Below are 19,208 nucleotides of genomic sequence, written 5' to 3' on the forward strand. Positions count from 1 at the left end.
ACACTAACTATGAGACTAAGAGGAGATTTTTTTATTTATTTTTTTATTTGTTTCCAAGTGTTTGAAATGGGCTTCTGTATGAACTGGAGTTTTTACAATAGCAGCTAAATTTGAACTTGGGTGTTATTATTTTTTTTTATCTAATTTTAGTTTGTTATATTGATGTGTAGTATTTATCTGCGGGTCTGTGTGAGTGGTGAGGCGGTGAGCTGTGTTTACGGTGCGGGACTGAGAGCAGTGTGTGAAGTGAAGCATTGGGAGGAGGCTCAGCTCAGTCGTTGTTTCCACTCTATTTTGGATGGGAGATCCAGAGATCTGAAACGCCACCACGGATTTCCTTTGGGATAAACGGACAGGCCTCGCCGCTAAAACGGTAGATAGATATTTGTTTTCCTTTGCCGCCGAACGTCAGTGTTTTGTCGCCCCTCTGCTCTGAGCCAGCCTTGTGTTTTGTGTTTTTAGTCAACAAGCGATTTCCAGAGGCCCCCTCCCCCCTAATGCTAACCTGCGTACTGTCGAGATGGCGGCCTGCGGGTCGGCGGTACACGGCTAATGGCTAACGGCTAACTGGATTAGCGCTTTTTGCCTATTAAACAGCACCAGTGTGTGTTTGTGTAGTTTGTGTTCACTCGTCTGTGGTCACACATATCAATTGAATTAAAACATGCCAGCACCAAAGATTTAAAGGCCATTATTGTTCTGAAGTTTTAAGAACTAACGTTAGGTGTAGCTAACCTAGATTAGCTTAGCTAGCTCATGTTACTAACCGAGTCTAAATAAAAATGCGCATTGCTGTTTTCATCTGCGAGTCCGAGGTTTGCTTTAATAACACTGCGCGCGTAGCTAGTTAGGGAGCTAATCTGAGCATAGCTCAACTATTTCGCCAATTTTGGGTTAGCTAACTAACGTTATATGTTGTGTCCCCAAAGCGGTTCATTTAAATCTACACACAGCTAACGCTAAGCGAGCTGTTAGCTAGCTTCATTTGGCGGATTGCTTTTTATGTGCTGTAACGTAACCTAGCTACACTAGTTAACTAGGTTAACTATAGTTTGGTAAATACTAGTTGGCTTACTGTTTTTTTTGTTGTACACAGCCATACACACAATGAACATGTCCGTTAGTTAACCTAGCTAGCCTATAATGGTAGCTAGCTATAAAAGCTTTTGTCATGAATACTTCTGTACAAATTATGTTAATCAAGAATAATCTCTAACTGAAGACAATCAGTCTGACCCTAGCTGATTTACCACATCAACTAACAATAAGCGACAAGCAGTAAACTTTCTATTAAACTCTTCAAAGCATTAACTAGCTGGCTTGGGAACTAGGAAACATAGATAACCTAGTTTAGGTCAGTTGTATCGTGATATCCGAGATCCTTGACATCCTCGTATCATATCTGAAATCTACAGGGTGTTAGATCTACAGAAAGAGCAGGGAGAACCACCGAGTAATGGTTTTAAGGTAGATATATTGCCAGCATACAATGTTTAATATGTATTACGCTGTTACTCTGGACACATTAAAATATCTGTAGCTATTATAGCTAAACAACTTTTAACCAGAGCGTGCTTGTTGAGATTTATTACACGATCACTTGAAGAGCCACATGATTCATTTGATGTACAGCTAGCTAGTTCCCTGCAAAATAAGAAATAAATAGCTGACTAATGTGATTTCTAACTGCTTTGTAACTTTGAACATTCAAATTGTAGAAATGATTTTGTATTTTAATATAAAGACTTTGATAATGGATTAGGTGTCAACTTCTAACATTTCTATTAAAATCTTGTGTCTTAGGTTCAGGGCACTTACTATCAGATGCTTTTCACTTTCAGACACCGTATTCTAGCTACAGATCTGTTAGTGGTGTTGTGATGCTACTGAAAGTTCTTAAGTAATTAATAAAATTTCTTATAGCTTCTGTTAATAGAAGTTATGATGGCCTGGATGTTCAATTCTAATCCTGAAGATCTACCACCCTGCATAGTTTATCCAACCCTCACGCTTCTCTCACACCTAGCTAAATATGATCTTCAGAGACATGTGAAAACAATTTACTCCTGTATTATAACTGAAAACTACAGGTGTTGAGTCTACAGGACCAGGAGGGAGCCCAGAGCTATTGGTTTAAGGTAGTGATGGGCAGATGAAGCCTCATTGGATGTATGGCACATTTCCCAAACTGTATCGACACTGTGTTGAAACTGTGTTGCTGTATCAATTAATGGCGACATCTGCTGGACTAAGAAAGTCATTGCAAGCAACTGCGCGAGGAAATGCATCGGTCACGTGGTTTTCCTTAAAATGATACGCGGTCCGACACAGGGGCTCGCCTTGTTTGCTCGGTGCATGCGCTGAAGTTTCAGTGTCGTCAGACCCATCGCTACCAAACGATACAGGAAGTGTATCGGTCACGTGGTTTTCCTTAACTTGATACGCGCACCGACACGGGGTTTCGCCTTGACAGCTCGGCGCATGTGTCGAGGTTTCAGGGTCGTCAGACCCATCACTAGTTTAAGGTAGAAATGTGTGAGTGTTGAATGATATAGTTGTTTTAATACAGTAATTTGACAATAAAAGTCATTAATGTGAAGTGCTGCCATCTAGTGTCTCCCTGTATGTTACCATTTTGTTCGGAATAAACATGTGAAACCTCAACAGGTTATAGGCCCAGTCACACAGCTTAAACTGGCTGTTTTACACAGATTTTGTGTGGTATAAACGGTGTTGTGGGATTCACAATGAAGATAAGCCGTTTATTGAGAAGCTAAGTGGACCAGAGAACTGGGCAACATGGACATCTCAAATGGAGCATCTACTGAAAGCTAAAGAACTGTGAGGCATGCTAATGGAAACAGATAACTTAGCAGCAGATGCTAATGTACAGGTACAATCTAAGTTCACAAAACGGAAAGAGAGGGCATTTTCTATGTTAGTGCTAAATGTACACCCAACACAAGTTGTATCTGATTACAAGCTGTCAGACTTCTAAAGAAGCGAGGGACACGCTAAAAAGACATTTGAGAGAGATACTCTTGCAAATAAGCTGTTTCTAAAGAAACAGTACTTCAGGTCTGAGATGGAAGAAAGGAGAAACCGTAACTGAGCATTTAAAACGAATGAAGAAGCTAACTGACAAGCTAGGAGCTGTAGTGGCTGTAATTGAAGAAGAAGACCATATTGTAACACTGCTAGGTAGCCTGCCACCAAGCTATATAACAATTGTTACTGCGCTAGAGACAAAGATAGACAGTCTAACACTGCAGTTTGTGCAGCAAACATTAATAAATGAAGAGCAAAAGTGAGTGCTGCATTGGGGGTGCATCATCTATGTTCCCACAAGCTTGTGGAGATAAGCAGGCTAATGCTAAGGCAGTGGGAGCTGACAGATTTAAATGGAAATGATATGTGGTATAAGTGTGGGAAAGAAGGACATTTAAAGCGGAAATGTCCAAGCATAAACAATAAACATAAAACCCACAAGACTTAAAGCATGATGAAAGACTTATCTGAGAGTGCCTTTATCGCTGAAGAGGCTAATCAGAATGAGAAGTCACAGCAGACCTAGTGGCTAAACAACTCTGTCGCATCAAAGCACATGACCTGCAATAAAGAAATTCTTTAAGACTACCAAGAATTCACCAAACCACAGTTGGTGAAACTGGGTGACAGCAGAATGGTTGACGCTCAAGGATTAAGAAAGTCAAACTAAAAATGACTTTCAAGGTTAGTGATGTCAAAGATGTCACCATGTATGATGTGCTGTATGTTCCCAAGCTATCAGGAAATCTCTTCTCAGTGGGAGCTGCTGCCAGAAAAGGAAATACTTTGCAGTTCAAGAAGCTAGACAAGGAGGCTGTGAAGCTTCGTTTCATGGGATATGCAAACAATGCCAAGGGTTTGATGAGGAGAAAAGGAAGATTCGAATTTGTCTGGATGTTGTCTCCAATGAATCAGACTTTGACTGGAAGCAGGAAGTGGAAGTTTCTTGTTCAGAGAATTAGCGTACCATGAACACAGAAGAAAGGGGAGCACCAGTTGATGAGGACATTGTCAATAAATCTCCAAGAGAAAGTGGAAGAATCAGAAAGCCTCCAAAGAGGTATGAATATGATGAGTTTGCTGACATAGTGACTGTTGATCATTATGCCAATGTCTGTTGTGTAACAGAACCAAGCACACTAAAGGAAGCAATGAAGAGTTCTAATGCAAAGAAATGGAAGGAAGCGGCTGACTTGGAATATATGCCGCTGTAAAAAACCCCCCCTAAAAACATGGATCTTGGTAGATTTACCAAAGTGATCGAAAAACCATAGGATCCAGATGGGTGTTCAAAATCAAGCATCATAGTGACTAACAAGTGGAGCGGTACACAGGCAGACTAAGGCTACTCACAGAAGTATGGCGCTGACTACAATGAAACTTTTTCACCCGTAGAACGTTTCAATTCAATTCGTACGTTGCTATCCTTTGCTGTTCAGAATAATCTACATGTTCACCAGATGGATGTCGTAACCGCATTCCTAAATGAACATTTGGAGGAGGAAATCTATATGGAGCAACTAGAGGGGTATGTCAAACCAGGCCAGGAACACTTAGTGTGTAACCTGAAGAAGTCAATATATGGGCTTAAGCAGTCCCCTCACTGCTGGAGTAAGACTTTTACAGAGTATGTGAAGGATATTGGATTTAAACAGAGCACATCAGACTCCAGTGTGTTCGTGAGATCTCGACAGGAGCTAGAGATACTAGCTGTGTATGTATATGATCTGATTCTGATCACAGAAATAATGTTAAGCATGGAAAGTTGCTCTGAAGATGCGCTACAAGATGAAAGACATGGGTGAGCTGTCCTACATATTGCGCATCTCTGTTGTACGAGACAAGCCAAAGAAATGTGTAATTCTTCACCAGAAGCATTACATTGAAGCCATTCTTCAGAAATATTGAATGGATAAAGCCAATCCAGTTACAACTCCAGCTGACGCAAACGTGAAGTTACAAAGAAATGAAGGCGTCAGTCAGCCAGTGAACCTATCACTCCATTGTAGGTATTCTGCTGTTCGCTGCAATGGCCACAAGACCAGACATTGCACAACAGTGAGTGTTGTGTCAAAGTTCAATGCAGATCCCAATACTGCCTGCTGTGAAAAGAATTCTTTGTTACTTGAAGGGCACCATGAACCTTGCTTTCAAGTATGAGCAGACAGGGTCTGGAACCTTTGTCAGGTTCTTAGATGCGGACTGGGCTGGAGATCAAGTTGATTGTCGCTCTACAACCGTTAATGTCTTACTACTGAGTGGAGGAGCAGTGAGTTGGCTCAGCAAGAAACAGTCAACGATTGCACTGTTAATAGCTGAAGCTGAATATGTCGGTCTCAGCCAAGCAGCACAGGAATGTACCTGGCGTACACGAGTACTGAGTGATTTCAGAGATCTCGTGATCCTGGAAGACAACCAAGGAGCTATTGCCATTACAACTAATCCAGTTGATCATTCAAGGACAAAGCACATTACCATTACATTCGTGAATGTGTGCAGAATGGACAAATTCAACTGCAGTATTGTCCTACAGATGACACGAAGGCAGATATCTTGACCAAACCATTAGCAAAGAAAATGTTTGAGTACCTGAGGCGAGAGATTGGACTTTGCGATGTGTAATTCTGTTAAGGTTTATTATTGGGTAGCCATCTTTAAGCAAGGTTTAAAAAATAAGAGTAGAAATAGAATCGTGCTTGTTTGAGTTAAAACAACAACAACAACAAAAAAAAAATCTTGCCTGTTTGAGTTTAAAGGACTTAGTGTTTCGAAAGTTTAACAACTTTCCTAAGTTAGACAATTTAGTAACAAAATTGTTTAATTTCTTTGTAAAATTAAGTGGGAGTTTTGTAATACAGTAATGTGACAGTAGAGGTCAGTAATGTGAAGTGCTGCCACCTAGTGTCCCCTATATGTTACCATTTTGTTCTGAATAAACGTGTGAAACCTCAACAATAGTATCATATAATATGTTTAATATGTATAATGCTGTACGATTGTATGCATGATTATCCAGAGCTTGTTTGTTTAGATGAACTACACTGTCACATTATAAGCTTATGAGTTATTTGATGTGCACTGAAGCTGTTTAATGTGTTTTTAGGCATGAGCATTTTAACAGTAAATGCAGCGGCATTTTTCTTTTTAATGTTGAATGTTCTGTTTAGAACATCAAGGCACTACAATCTGGCTTAAAGAAAAAAAGTCTAGAAGAGGCCAAATACAATACCTATTAAAATGTTTTATAGAAAATTCTTGAAATTACAGTGAACAATTTCTGTGCTGTTGCCATTGAAATGCTTTGAATGTAGAACCACCAACACAATATATGTATCTTAAGTAACATTTACCCCAGTATTGCCAAATTCTGACAACACAAGCCATGATAAAAGATTAGATAGCTGGCATAATGATATTAAGCACATGCCCAATGCAGTGATCTGCACATTTAATGGTGCAAGTTGTCGGTCATGGTAATTCATGTTGTTCATCTGCATTAATTTGTTGTGTTTGTCATCTGTATTTATTTAGATGCCTCATTCTCGGCGATACCCCTCCTCGGAGCGGGCCAGCCGGTGCAGCTATCAAGACAGGTATCGTGAGCGAGACCGAGAGCGAGGGAGAAAGCAGCGGCACCGCCGGTCACCCTCGTTCTCGTCCAGCAGCGACAGAGAAAGAAGGGGACGTGGGCACAGGCAGGAGGGCAACTATGCACGCTCCAGGAGGTTCGTGTACATGAGAGACAATGTCCTTCGTTGGTTTTGTTGTTGTTGTGTTTTTAGTTTGCCAGTTTTTAGTTGATTCTCTCTTTCTTTCTTTTCTTTTTTTTTTTAAAGCTTTGACAACCGTTCACTCGACAGACGGCATTATGACAGACGTTATTGTGAGAGCTACCGACGGCAGGACCACAGCCGAGATCGTGACCGGGAACGCGGCCATGGGACACCGGACAACTACTACTCTCGTGACGCCTCATCCAGCTATGACTACCGACGTGCTCAAGAACGGGAACGTGAGGACTCGTACCGGCAGAAAGGCAGCAGGCGTAAGCACAAACGAAGGCGGCGTAGAACCAGGTCCTATAGCCCGTCCTCCTCGGTGAGTACTTCCTAAACCATGCCTTGCTCTTTGGACCCTCTTCTCCTCATTCTCTCTCTGTCTCTATCTGTTCTGCTCTTGCTTTCTTTCTCTTTAACCTTTTCTTCTCCACAGCCCCAGGAATTGGTAAGTATGAACTCTTTTTGTTTTGGTTTTTGTTTTTTATTTCATTTTTTGGCGTGCAGTACTAGTAGAGAGAGTAATTCTTTGAATGAAATAGTTTATTGTAGTCATATGACTACAATATATCATATGACTACAGATATACCCATATGGGTTTTGTAACAAGTTAGAGTTAGGTTAGCCCGGATATATATTTATCTTTATTTTGACCTTTAGTCATTGCTTACTTCTAAGTAAGTCGGTCAGTTGGGAAATATTTGTCTTTTAATGCCTCGTTCTCTTCTTTTCATTAGTTCACAACTGAGAGTTAGTGTAAAATAACCAGCAGTATACAGAATTTACACTGTTAATAAATGTGCTTAGAATTTCATTTCGTTGCTTGCTTTCCTTTATTTCAACACTGGTTAGAGCAACGTATTTCTAACTTCTAATATCTTTTGCTCCTGTGTGTTTTTGTATATGAGTAAATGTTTATGATGCAGGTTGATGTTGACTGGTCAGGACTGCTAGGCAGAGGGTTGAGGGTAGTACATGTAGAAAGCAAGATTAAAGGGACAAAATGTGATCTTTGACTTGTTCCCTTGCACTATATCCCTATCGTTATATATATCTCCTCACGTGGTGTCATACGAATCGCCCCATGATCACCAAACCTACCTACAACAACAACAACACTGCTCATCTCCATCGCCGTGGCTATGGCTGCGCCCCTCCGCTCTCCCCTCTCCGCCCACCCCCCTCCTCCCTCTGCGGTCGTGCTGTGTCCTCTCACCTGTGACCCTGGCGGAGGCCGAAAAGCAGCGGAGTGACAGCGGGACGCGGGCGCTGTGTGTGAGGGACGACGAGGAGGGTCATCTGATCTGTCGGAGTGGCGACGTCCTGCAAGAGAGATGTACACACTGCCACTACTACTACTCTACTCCTATATCGTAACCTTTCTCCCTATCAGTACCAGCACAGAGCAGAAAAACACACATATGGGAGGGCAGGAGGTCATGTTTTTGATGATGGTGGTGATAATGCTGAATGTGATGATGCCATTATAGAATGCGCTCCCCTGTCCTCAAATAGAGCAGGAGGTTGAATTGCATAATTAATATGTATTATATATATTTTTAGTTGCTTTCTTTTTATTTGCTGACAGGGGTAGTCATAGTGGTTTAGAGCTGCGTTGCAGGAATGTCTAAAACTATATGTTGCAGCTTTTGATATATTTGTTTTTCTATTAACAAAAAGATCAAGATCTTACAATCAGTATTTATTAGAGATTTGCTGCAGAAGTATGGCACTAAGTTTCAGTCTTGCCTTGTGCCTGAGAGTCTGAAGTAGATGTTAAGTAGATTAAGTAGATTATTTTCTTGAAATTACGAACCAAACTATTAATTTGAGTAGAAAAGCTAAATCAGGTCTTTCTTTAATTTGTTTGACTGAGGACCTTTACCATGATTTCTCAACAGTTGGTGTCTTGCATAGCCTTGTCAGCATTTTAAGGATTGGAAAACTACTCTTACAAATTTCTTTTTGTTTAAGGTGTGCAAATTTGATGGTTTGTCTATTTACAGTTACAAATATTTTAGACAACAACTGTCACAAATTGGAAACCAGTGCTAGAATGTTTATCGCCTGCATTTTTGTTCTATTGTGTTCTATTTCTAAATACACTTTGCTTCTCCTCCTTTCTCTCTTTTTCTTTATCTTTTTCCCCTCTGTCTTTCTCGCAGATGAAATTGTTGGCACTTTAGGGGAGGGCACCTTTGGGAGGGTGATGGAGTGCATTGACCATCGCAGGTAAGAATTCAAGCATTTAATAAATGCATCAGTCAGCTTTCACTTATAGACAGCCACATGGAAATAAAGAGAATAATATTTTGTTAAAATATTTATCTCCAATTTTAGAGTTTCATTCGGTTTACGTAGTTCCTCCCTTTTTTTCAAGTTCAAAAGTAACTGGGCAGTTGTCTGATGCATGACCAAGCTTGTCATTTCCCCTCATTATTATAAGCTCAATACAAGTGTTAAAGTTTCCATGAGCAGTTATAGAATTAATTTTTAATGTCTAAAGTGGTGGTGTTGCACACAAGATGCTTTGATAAGTGTAGTCCAAGATTAATTTATATAATAAGTATAGAAAGGAAGTGTTAACTGAAGCTTATCATCTGCCAAAATTTATTTTGCTATGTTCGCACAAGATTATACTTTAGATGGAAAATGTCTCAAAACATTGAGTTATTGTCCAAATAGTAAAATACCTGATTGTATAATACTTTCAACAGTACACAAAGACGTCTAGAGTAAATATTTTGTTAATGCTATAGAAAACGTAGAGGAGCCAATACTATAATGACTAGTAATAGAAGAAAATAGGTGTAACAAGTGATGCGTGGTGCCCATATAACCACAACCATACATGTGCAGATCAAACTCTGGGAGATCATGTCCAATAAGTTAAAGAATTTTCTTACATTTCTACATCTTAGTGTTTTTTTTTTATTTGTTGTCTTGTGCAGTTAGACCACTTTTGTTAGATTAATCATGATGAATCTTGAATGTTTTGGGTGCCCCCTTGCTCTAAAACACCTAATTCACATTATCAGATTACTATCAAAATCTAAATATTTAAAAAAAAAAGTTTTTTATATCCCAAGAGTCCAATAATTATATTTTTCCCTCTCGAAAAACATATTTCATGCCATAGAGGGTTAACTCTGATATTAATGGGTTAGCTCATATGATGTGATTAATGTGCGTGTGGACTGCTCTGTTTTCTTCAAGGGGTGGTTCCCATGTTGCTCTGAAAATCATTAAAAACGTTGAGAAATACAAAGAGGCGGCACGGCTGGAGATCAACGTCCTGGAAAAGATCAATGAGAGAGACCCTGAAAACAAAAAGTAAGGCGACAACATGTTTTCTGTAATTGTCCACACATACTGTGCTTAATGAATTTTTTTGTGTTTATAGCTTTTAATTGGTGACTATATGGCTATTGAATATTTATTTTATATTTTATATTGAATATTTAACTCTTTAATTTAAGGTTTTCCTAATCTTGCTTCTCCTTCTTTTAATTTTCCATCTTCCTCTTTTAGTCTGTGTGTTCAGATGTTCGACTGGTTTGACTACCATGGCCACATGTGCCTTAGCTTTGAGCTGCTAGCACTTAGTACCTTTGACTTCCTGAAAGAGAACAATTACCTGCCCTACTCAATCAGCCAGGTCCGACACATGGCCTACCAGATCTGCCTTGCTGTGAAATGTGAGTACAGTATCAGCAACATTTCAAATCACAGATTACTGAACAAATGTGTGCATGATGTGGATGTTCTAAAGTAGGGATGTCCCCGATCTGATCATGTGACCAGAAATCAGGACCAAGAATGTATTTTTGAAAGGATCAGAAACGGGCGGGAAAGATCTGGATCCTTGATTTTTGAATTACATGTTATTCGAGTTCTGCACTCGTGCACTGAAAATGTCCCTCCAAATCACTCATATAATTTTGTTGAAAAGTTTGCTTGTTTTGTGTGTTTGTTACTGCTTGAGCTGATGAAGGCTCTCTGGTCTCTCTCTCTCTCTCTCTCTCTCTCTCTTAGTTAAACTCAGTAACTCAACACATTACAATATTTTCATTTTTTTAAAAGCATCACAACTACCCTATCTAAACTACCCTAACCAAAACCACTCTACAGTAATTGTGTATCTATTAAATTAGATATGATTAATTACACAATTGTTGTTGTGCCTTTTTTTAGTTTGTTTATTTAAGAAAAGACACATATTTAAATGTAAATCATTTAAATGGTTATTTAGTACTTGTTTATTTTGTGCTAAATTGGGTGTTTTGATACATTTTTTCAATAGTGATTAAAAATGAATAATAAAAGAACCCTAAGGGACAACTTGGATGTGTTTGTCTCTTTTTTACCGCATTGGCATAGTATCGCATCGGGACTTGATTAATCGAATGACTCGAGTGACAAAAAATGTGATCGGGATATTCCTATTTTAAAGTACAGTTTACACTGCATATAGAAAATGGTTTATTTGCTGTTAGTGTTTTTAAAATTTCATTCAGTTTTTGGTGATAAAATTGTTACTTCTATTTGACAGTTCTACATGATAACAAGCTGACCCACACAGATTTGAAACCAGAAAACATCCTTTTTGTGAACTCGGATTTTACCATAACATACAATGTAGAGAAGGTAAGCTTGTAAAGAGTAGAGGGAGTGGGTTTGTTGACTCTTGAAAAGATTGCATTGTTGTGTCTGTGTTTTTTTTTTTTTTTTTTTAAACATTCAATGTTCTCTTTTTAATTTTTTGGTTCAGAAAAGAGATGAGCGAATGGTGAAGAATACGGCAGTGAGGGTGGTAGACTTTGGCAGTGCCACATTTGATCATGAGCACCACAGCACAATCGTCTCCACCAGGCATTACCGGGCGCCTGAAGTCATTTTAGGTAAAGTATGTTTGTGTTTTAAAGCAGCAGTGCACATTATTTTTTCTTTTAAAATGAAAGTCTCAGGGTGCCGAGTGGTCCAGCGGTCTAAAGTGCTGCCACTATGAGTGGGAGGTCGCAGGTTTGAACCCCCCGCTCATGCAGCTTTACCATCAAGCTGCCGGCACTCAGAGGGAGCACAATTGGTCTTGCTCCCTCCGGGTGGGTAGATGACGGTCTCCTTCCACATCATTTCTAGGGTGATGTCTGCAGCACAGGGCGTCTGTGAGCTGATGTATCAGAACCGAGTCGCTGCGCTTTCCTCCGATCGCACTGTGATGCTACTCAGCAATGCTGCATCAGCAGCAGCTTGAAAAGAAGCGGTGGCTGACTTCACATGTATCGGAGGGAGCATGTGTTAGTCTTCGCCCTCCCGGTGTGTTGGGGGGGAGTCCTAGTGAGTGGGTTGGGTAATTGGCTGTGCTAAATTGGGGAGAAAATGAGAAAAAATTAGGGAAAAAAAAAATGGAAGTCTCCCATACATCTCCTGACGTGGCCAGTTTTTAATCACCCATTTTATTCTTCATTACTTAACTGATTAATCAGCTTCTATTTTATAAAAGCTTGTCTGGCAAACCAGTATGTGAATGACTAAATGTCTGTTTGAGTTGTGTTGCTCTGAACATCCCACTAGGTGGCTTTTTTGCATAAGGGGAGGAACATTCAGTGCTTCATAGTTTAGAGTACTAGACTCAGTTAAGTGTAGTAATTAATTATCTGTAGTGTATTTAGACAAATATTGAAATATTGATCTGTCAACATAGTTCGTATGTATCAATTAGTATAGATAGTGTGTTGTCACTGTGTAAAACCTATTGTGTTATTAAATCTTTCATATGTTTTTCCATGCAGAGTTGGGTTGGAACCAGCCTTGTGATGTGTGGAGTATTGGCTGCATTCTCTTTGAGTACTACCTTGGCTTCACACTTTTTCAGGTACATAGTAGGGTCTTGCTTTCAGTTCCTCTCTCTCGCTCTCTATCTCTCTATCTCGCTACCTCTCTCTACTCCTTAGTCATGACAGCAGTAGACACAGACAACGTTTGTGCTGAAGCAAAGAGATTAACCACGAGTACAAAATGACCTAGGGTCACCAACGTCCACACAGTAAAGCCAGCACCTGTTATTCACTCTAAGACCTTCCATGCCCAGGCTAATTCTCTCTCTCTCTCACACACACACACACATACACACACAGCTTACACACCTGCAGTCTTAACTATGCATGAATAGGCATGACCATATGCTCCTAATGAACCAAGAGCTTGTATCCATTCCAGAGTTCGTTTTTGTCTCAGTTCTTAAAATAAAAGAGCGGCTGATTTCTAAATTTCAGAAGATGTATATAATACAATTGTGGGATATTTGCCTGTATCTATTTGTGTATTCCTTTTCAACATCTAAGCATACAACATCCAAATATCCACTTTCCATAGTGTTGTATTGTCTCAAAATATTACTGTGGTGTACTCTATTACCCAGTGTAGGTAGCATGTATTACCTGCAGAGGTAACATGGCTTCTGTACTATTTAATTCTGTGTTATTTTAAAAACAAGAAGCAATGTGCACACTTTTAGATCAATTATACCACACAGATTAATCAAACCATTACTCTGACAGTTACAAATGTTTAACTGCTGCAAATCACTAGAGAGAAACTGCTTAGCATTAGCTTATTAGCATGAAAAAAGCACTGTACAGATACCAAACGGATGGTAGTGCAAGTTGTTTGTGGCTTCAGTTGGGTCAAAACTGAATAGGAATATTTTATGCATCAGACAGCCCTTAAAAATAACATGACACATTGTGTTTACCTTTAAAAGTACAAAACAAAGTGTATTCTCTGATTCTCTTTGTGGCCTCTCTGCTTCAAATAGGATACTTTTTTATTGTGGTGTAATAAGCTAAAAATGATATTGTGTTTTAACACATTTAAAGAAACAGAAATCATAAATAAATGTGTGTATGAAAAGGCTACAGCAGTCCAATTTCCTAACATTGGGGAGAGTCTGCCCCTCCTGCTCCTCCACAGTTGCCAAACTTGTGCAGGTTGCCAGATTGACACACCATGGCAAGTGACTATTTGTACTCTGTGGCTGATTAGTGAAATATATACATTTCAGTATCCAAATTGTTTGTCTCTACTATGCTAGGGGTGGTAATAAATTACTCAGCTTTGGTTAACAACTTTACTGAAGCGCAGTAAATCTCTATCCAGCTCACCCATTTCCATGGCTGCAGCACACTGTTTTGTGCTGTTGTCTATACCTGGCAACCTTGAGTAGCGAAATAAGCTGCTAGGTTAACAGATTTGGTCACATGAAGTTTTGTCTTTTATTTGCAGACTCATGACAATAGGGAGCACTTAGCCATGATGGAGAGGATACTGGGCCCTGTTCCATCCAGAATGATTCGCAAAACCAGGTAGGACATTGAATTTTCGTGCTGGACATGAAATGCAAACAGAATAATCAGAAGGTGTTGACATTGATTTTAATTTCTTAATCAGAAAACAGAAGTACTTTTACCGGGGCCGTTTGGACTGGGATGAAAACTCCTCGGCTGGAAGATACGTCAGAGAAAACTGTAAACCCTTGCGGGTGAGGGATAGAAAGTTAAATGAAAATGTGTTAATTACTGTGCTCTGCAGTTTGTCTTTGGTTACTTGTCTTGGTGGCGTAACTTGGTTTCTGTCTCATCTGCCTCTCCCTCCCTCCATGTCTTTTAGCGCTATATCCTCTCCGAGGCTGAGGAGCATCACCAGCTGTTTGACCTTATTGAGGCCATGCTGGAATATGAGCCGTCTAAGCGCATCACGCTGGCCGCGTCCCTCAGACACCCCTTCTTCCAGATCCCTATCCCATCAAGTGACCAGATGCCAGGCAAGAGCTGGGAGGGAAACCGTGACATTAGCCGATGACACTTGTCTCCACCACCCTTCGCTTTATGCTGAAACAATCCTAGAAAGCAAGGGTGCTGAGATATAAGGTGGAACTGAGCTATTATTCCAAAAAAATAATTGTTGGGTGTCAGCTGGTGAAAGTTATTCTCTCTTTAAGAAAACCAACTATTCACTGACCAAGTAGTTTGAAGATCAACAATGAATAAAATGTCTAGTTCTGTTCCTACTTTGAATTTACCTACATATAGTGATTTAAGGTGATACAATAACCATTTAATTTGTCTTAAGGTGGCGTTGGTTCTACTTGTAATACTGCAGATTGGGCACAGCACTACTTATATTTATTTATTTGCAGCTCTTAGGCAGAATGATCACCTTAAGATTCTATTTTTACTTACGGTAAATTTATTGTTATGAAGGTAAAAGTCTTCAAACTTACTGGAACCATAGTCTTCCACATAGAGGACAAGCTGCAAGGAGCTTTAGTAAAAATTGAAGATGCAAAGTATATTGAGAGACGATCAGATATTTTGTATTTGATCAGCTCTTTTTTTTTTTTTAATGAACAAAAGGAAAAATGGTGCCAAGAATGTATTAAACATATCTATTGTAGCAAAACAAAAGGAAGTAGGTGCTTTTTTCTTTCTTTTTTATAGAGGTTTCAAAGGCATGAATGTAAACTGGAACCAAGGCACCAGGCTTGGATTTTAGTTTTTTTTTGTTTTTTTTGTCTCTCCTGATTGGACAGAGTAGGTCAGGACTGCTCTTTTATCGTAATAAGCTCAATTCTTCCAGTTGTCATCCAGTCACTGAAGCTCAATAACGTTTCCTCTCTGATCTTTTGAACTCACTACATTTGAGGTGCAGATTTGTCTCTCAAGCACTTCTTCTTTATACAAAACATGGTGTTTCTGTCAGTCCCAACAAACAGGGGCTGCTCTTTTACAGTGTAGTTACATTTTTTGAAAGAGTTTATGAAATCTTTGTCACATGTTTTAGCGTGGCTGATGATAAACACACACATTGTTTGTTTTTTGTTAAATTAAAGGTTTTTCTCTATGTAATCAAGCACAGAGCTTTTGTGCCTGTTTTTGCCAGTGCTGGTTTACAGTATTTATTTTGAAAAATGAAATTAAAGCATTATTTCTGGTGTTTTTGTATGAAGCTAACTGTGTAAATGTGTATATATAAATATATATATATATATATATATATGTATCTATTATTGTATAGAATAAAGACTGTCTGTTTAAATTGTGTTTTTTTTGCTGAAAATGGTACAGGTATCTATTGTTTTTGGGCAAAACCATTAATTTTTTTCCCCTCTTCTAAATGCTCCAGTCTAATTGTTTTGGGTTAACAGTTAATTAGTTAAGTTCTCTCTTTTCACATGCAAAGCTTTTACAGGGGAGCTCAAATTGGGCGCTCTTTTTGCACGTGGGAATACTTCTTAAATTTCAATGCGTATACAGGGACGAGAAAAAGTATGTGAACCCTTTGGAATTTGGTGAGTTTTTGCATAAATTTTATTTAATCTTCATCCAAGTCAAGAGTATTGACATATAATGAGCCTTAACTAATCACACCAAAGAAATTATAGTTATTCTTGTCTTTATTAAGTACAACAATAAAAACCTTATCGTGCTAGTGGAAAAAAAGCATGGGAACCCCTTGTGTTAAAAAGCTAAGAGTTAAGTGTTAGCATGCCTAGAGTCTTACTAGTTTGGAGGTGATCTCATTATATAGTCTAATTTGACTTATAAAAAGCACTATCTTTTTTACTGTATGCCACTCAAGAAGGATACATGCATGTGAGCGATTCCATGCCAAAAAAAAAAAAACTTTCAGGGGATCAAAAATGATTGATTTACTGAAAGTTTGCTTTTTTTTTAGAGGCTTCAGAAAGTCACCAGTCCACAGCAAGGCAAACATGATACAAAAGGAGACAATTTGGATGTGTGGCTAATTGGCCAGAAAGTGTCCACCCAGATAAATAAAGCCAAACCCAATGACAGAGCTTAATCAGTTCTGTCAAAAAGATGCTATTTATTTTAATTGATTGATTGATTATTGATATTATTAATTGGTTTACTTACTCTTTTCCACTGCCAGTATTTTACACACACATTTATTAATACCCTTGATGTGGATGAATATTGGATCACATTTTTAAAATAATTAATTAATGCAGAAAAAAAACATGCAATTCCTGTATATTAATCAGCCTGGAATTATTCTAGAACCAAAAAAATGGTCACAATAATTACATAGTTGATTTGTAATACAATATATGGGTATTACCTTATTCTTGATCATTTATGCTAATCTCCATATCATCCATTATGGTGTTCTTAGCGAGCGGAGCACCTTAATGTAATTGAGCTGGTATGCTGGTTTTGTTTACAGAAACTGTTTAATTTAACTTAATTTAATTTAATTTAATTTAATTTGTTTATTTAGAATATTTAAACATTCTGTCAGTTCCAGTGTCAGAATCTATTAAATAATTAAATGTTTATTATTCTTCATAAGGGTGTAACTTATTAATTATGTTATTATTATGGGAGACTAAAATTCTTACATTTTTTTTAAATTACAGTAATATAATTTAATGTAATTATTACTGGGGAAAAAAGTTAGCCCGACAAGCCTAGAACTAAAACATGCTAAGTTAATGTTTGTTTTCATGTTCTGCAGAAAATAACTGCAATTTAAGTACAATTTGTAGTACAAAACATGACAATATCTAAAGTTCCACTTAAGTATCCCATTCACGTTTCAGTGAGTGAATGGTGTGTTATGTTGGACACTTTTTCTACTTTGTGAATTTTAAACATTTATCAATAGTAAATATTAGCATTGTTCTATAATGGGCATTCTCTTACTTAAATATCCCTATAAATAAATGTCAAATTAGTACTTCATCCTATTTAACCAGTTTTAGGAGGCATTGAATTGTATTTCTTTGCATATGAAGCGCATGGTGTCAAGTCCAAATCATTTCCAGGAATTAAACCAAGTGTGTTTAGTCTGTAGTAATCTCAGAAAACAGTTTGAATTTAAACAGATTTAGTTGTTGTTTTCTCCAAGGTACAGATAGAATGCAGCTTTGACCTAACTGTGTTTAAGCTTACTGCTTAAATGCTTTGAGACAGTTACTCTGCAGACCTTGAACCAGTCACCAGGCTTTATTTAGTGTGTAGCACTAAAGTTACCATGATCTGATCCACAGTGTCTGAGCCAGAGGGCACCAAACCTGGAACTCACCCATGTGTTTACCTAACCTTTCAGCGCATCTAAATCTAGAAACCAGTTACATTGAACTGGCCACCACTGATGTACTACAAAATATAGTGCGATCATTATTAGACATCCTACATATAGAGCTGTCAGATTCTTTCTGCACTTCAGCAAATACAAAAATTAAACTAACAATGCAGTAGGAAAAACTGGGAATACTTTGGATATCCCATTATCTACAGTAAATTTGTAAATAGTTATTTAATTTATTAATAGAAAAAAGAGTAATAAAATGAAGAGATTGTGCAAAATGGTACCCATTGGAAAATTCCAACAAAAAACAACTGCTAACCAAAAAGGACACAAATGTGGGAATACTTTTTTAAAAGTTTGATGCGTATACAGGGACGAGAAAAAGAATGTGAACCCTTTGGAATTTTTTTTTTTTTTTTTTTTTTTTGCCTAAATTTGATCTTCATCCAGGTCAAGAGTAATGACAAATGTAATGAGCCTAAAATAATCACACCAAAGAAATTATGATCATTCATGTCTTTGTTAAGTACACCAATAAAAAACTCATAGTTCTAGTGGGAAAAAAACATGGGAACCCATTAAAACTGCATTAAAAAGCTAAGAGTTAACTGTTAAAATTAAAACATTACAACAAAAAAAACAACTGCTTCCCGAAAAAAGGGTCACAATTGTGACAAGCCACATTTTTCAACAAACTTCTTGATGATGATCCCCAGAACAAGCATAGACATATTCTGTGGGCTGATTTAAAGGTGTGTGCTTCTGGCCTAAAACTTAAAATATCATACTGAAAGTCGAACATGGTGGTGGTAGTGCAGGGTAGTGTGATGGTCCAGGGCTGGTTTGCTGCTTTAGAGCCTGGAAATTTAGTTGTATTTGGTGGAACCATGAATTCTGCTCTATTTCATAAAATCCTGAAGGAGAATGTCCGTGTGACCTCAAGCTCAGGCATGCTTGGGTTCTGCAGCAGGACAATGATCCGAAGCACACCAACAAGTCCACCTCAAAATGGCTCAAAAAACATGGAGTTATGTATATAACAATTATGGGAGATTGATCCATGCCGTTTAGTTCTACCACTCAGCCCTAATATGAACCCTACATTTTTTCTCTGTCTGTGTGTTGAACAAATTCGCACTTTTCTCTTCCACATCTTCTTCCCTTCTTTTCCTGTATCTCTTCTTGTGTTGGGGCTTCAGCCTTCAGGCGCTTTCCTAACGAAGCTGCTCAAAACTCAGTTTGAATCCCCATTCTAGCTTCAAGGGCGA

The 19,208-nt window shown here is 38.4% G+C and overlaps 1 protein-coding gene across 3 annotated transcripts; it reads left to right on the top strand.

Annotated features, from left to right (window-relative positions):
- The first annotated feature begins 203 nt into the window (after positions 1-203).
- On the top strand, positions 204-15,921 carry clk2a (CDC-like kinase 2a). Of its 3 annotated transcripts, none has more exons than XM_007230577.4 (13): positions 204-373; positions 6,580-6,773; positions 6,885-7,146; positions 8,071-8,161; positions 8,991-9,057; positions 10,042-10,158; positions 10,357-10,523; positions 11,378-11,472; positions 11,597-11,726; positions 12,618-12,700; positions 14,110-14,189; positions 14,275-14,365; positions 14,494-15,921. In XM_007230577.4, exons 2-13 carry the CDS (start codon positions 6,580-6,582, stop codon positions 14,683-14,685), a joined length of 1,569 nt encoding a protein of 522 aa, XP_007230639.1. In that variant the 5' UTR covers positions 204-373; the 3' UTR covers positions 14,686-15,921. The 3 variants fall into 3 exon arrangements, with proteins under 3 accessions (XP_007230639.1, XP_049332245.1, XP_015462954.1); XM_049476288.1 differs by lacking the exon at positions 204-373 and adding an exon at positions 2,119-2,138; XM_015607468.3 differs by lacking the exons at positions 204-373; positions 6,580-6,773; positions 8,071-8,161 and having other exon boundaries at positions 7,007-7,146.
- The last annotated feature ends 3,287 nt before the right edge of the window (positions 15,922-19,208 follow it).

Source organism: Astyanax mexicanus, chromosome 3 (assembly GCF_023375975.1).
Source record: "Astyanax mexicanus isolate ESR-SI-001 chromosome 3, AstMex3_surface, whole genome shotgun sequence".
NCBI classification, from domain to species: Eukaryota; Metazoa; Chordata; class Actinopteri; order Characiformes; family Acestrorhamphidae; genus Astyanax; species Astyanax mexicanus.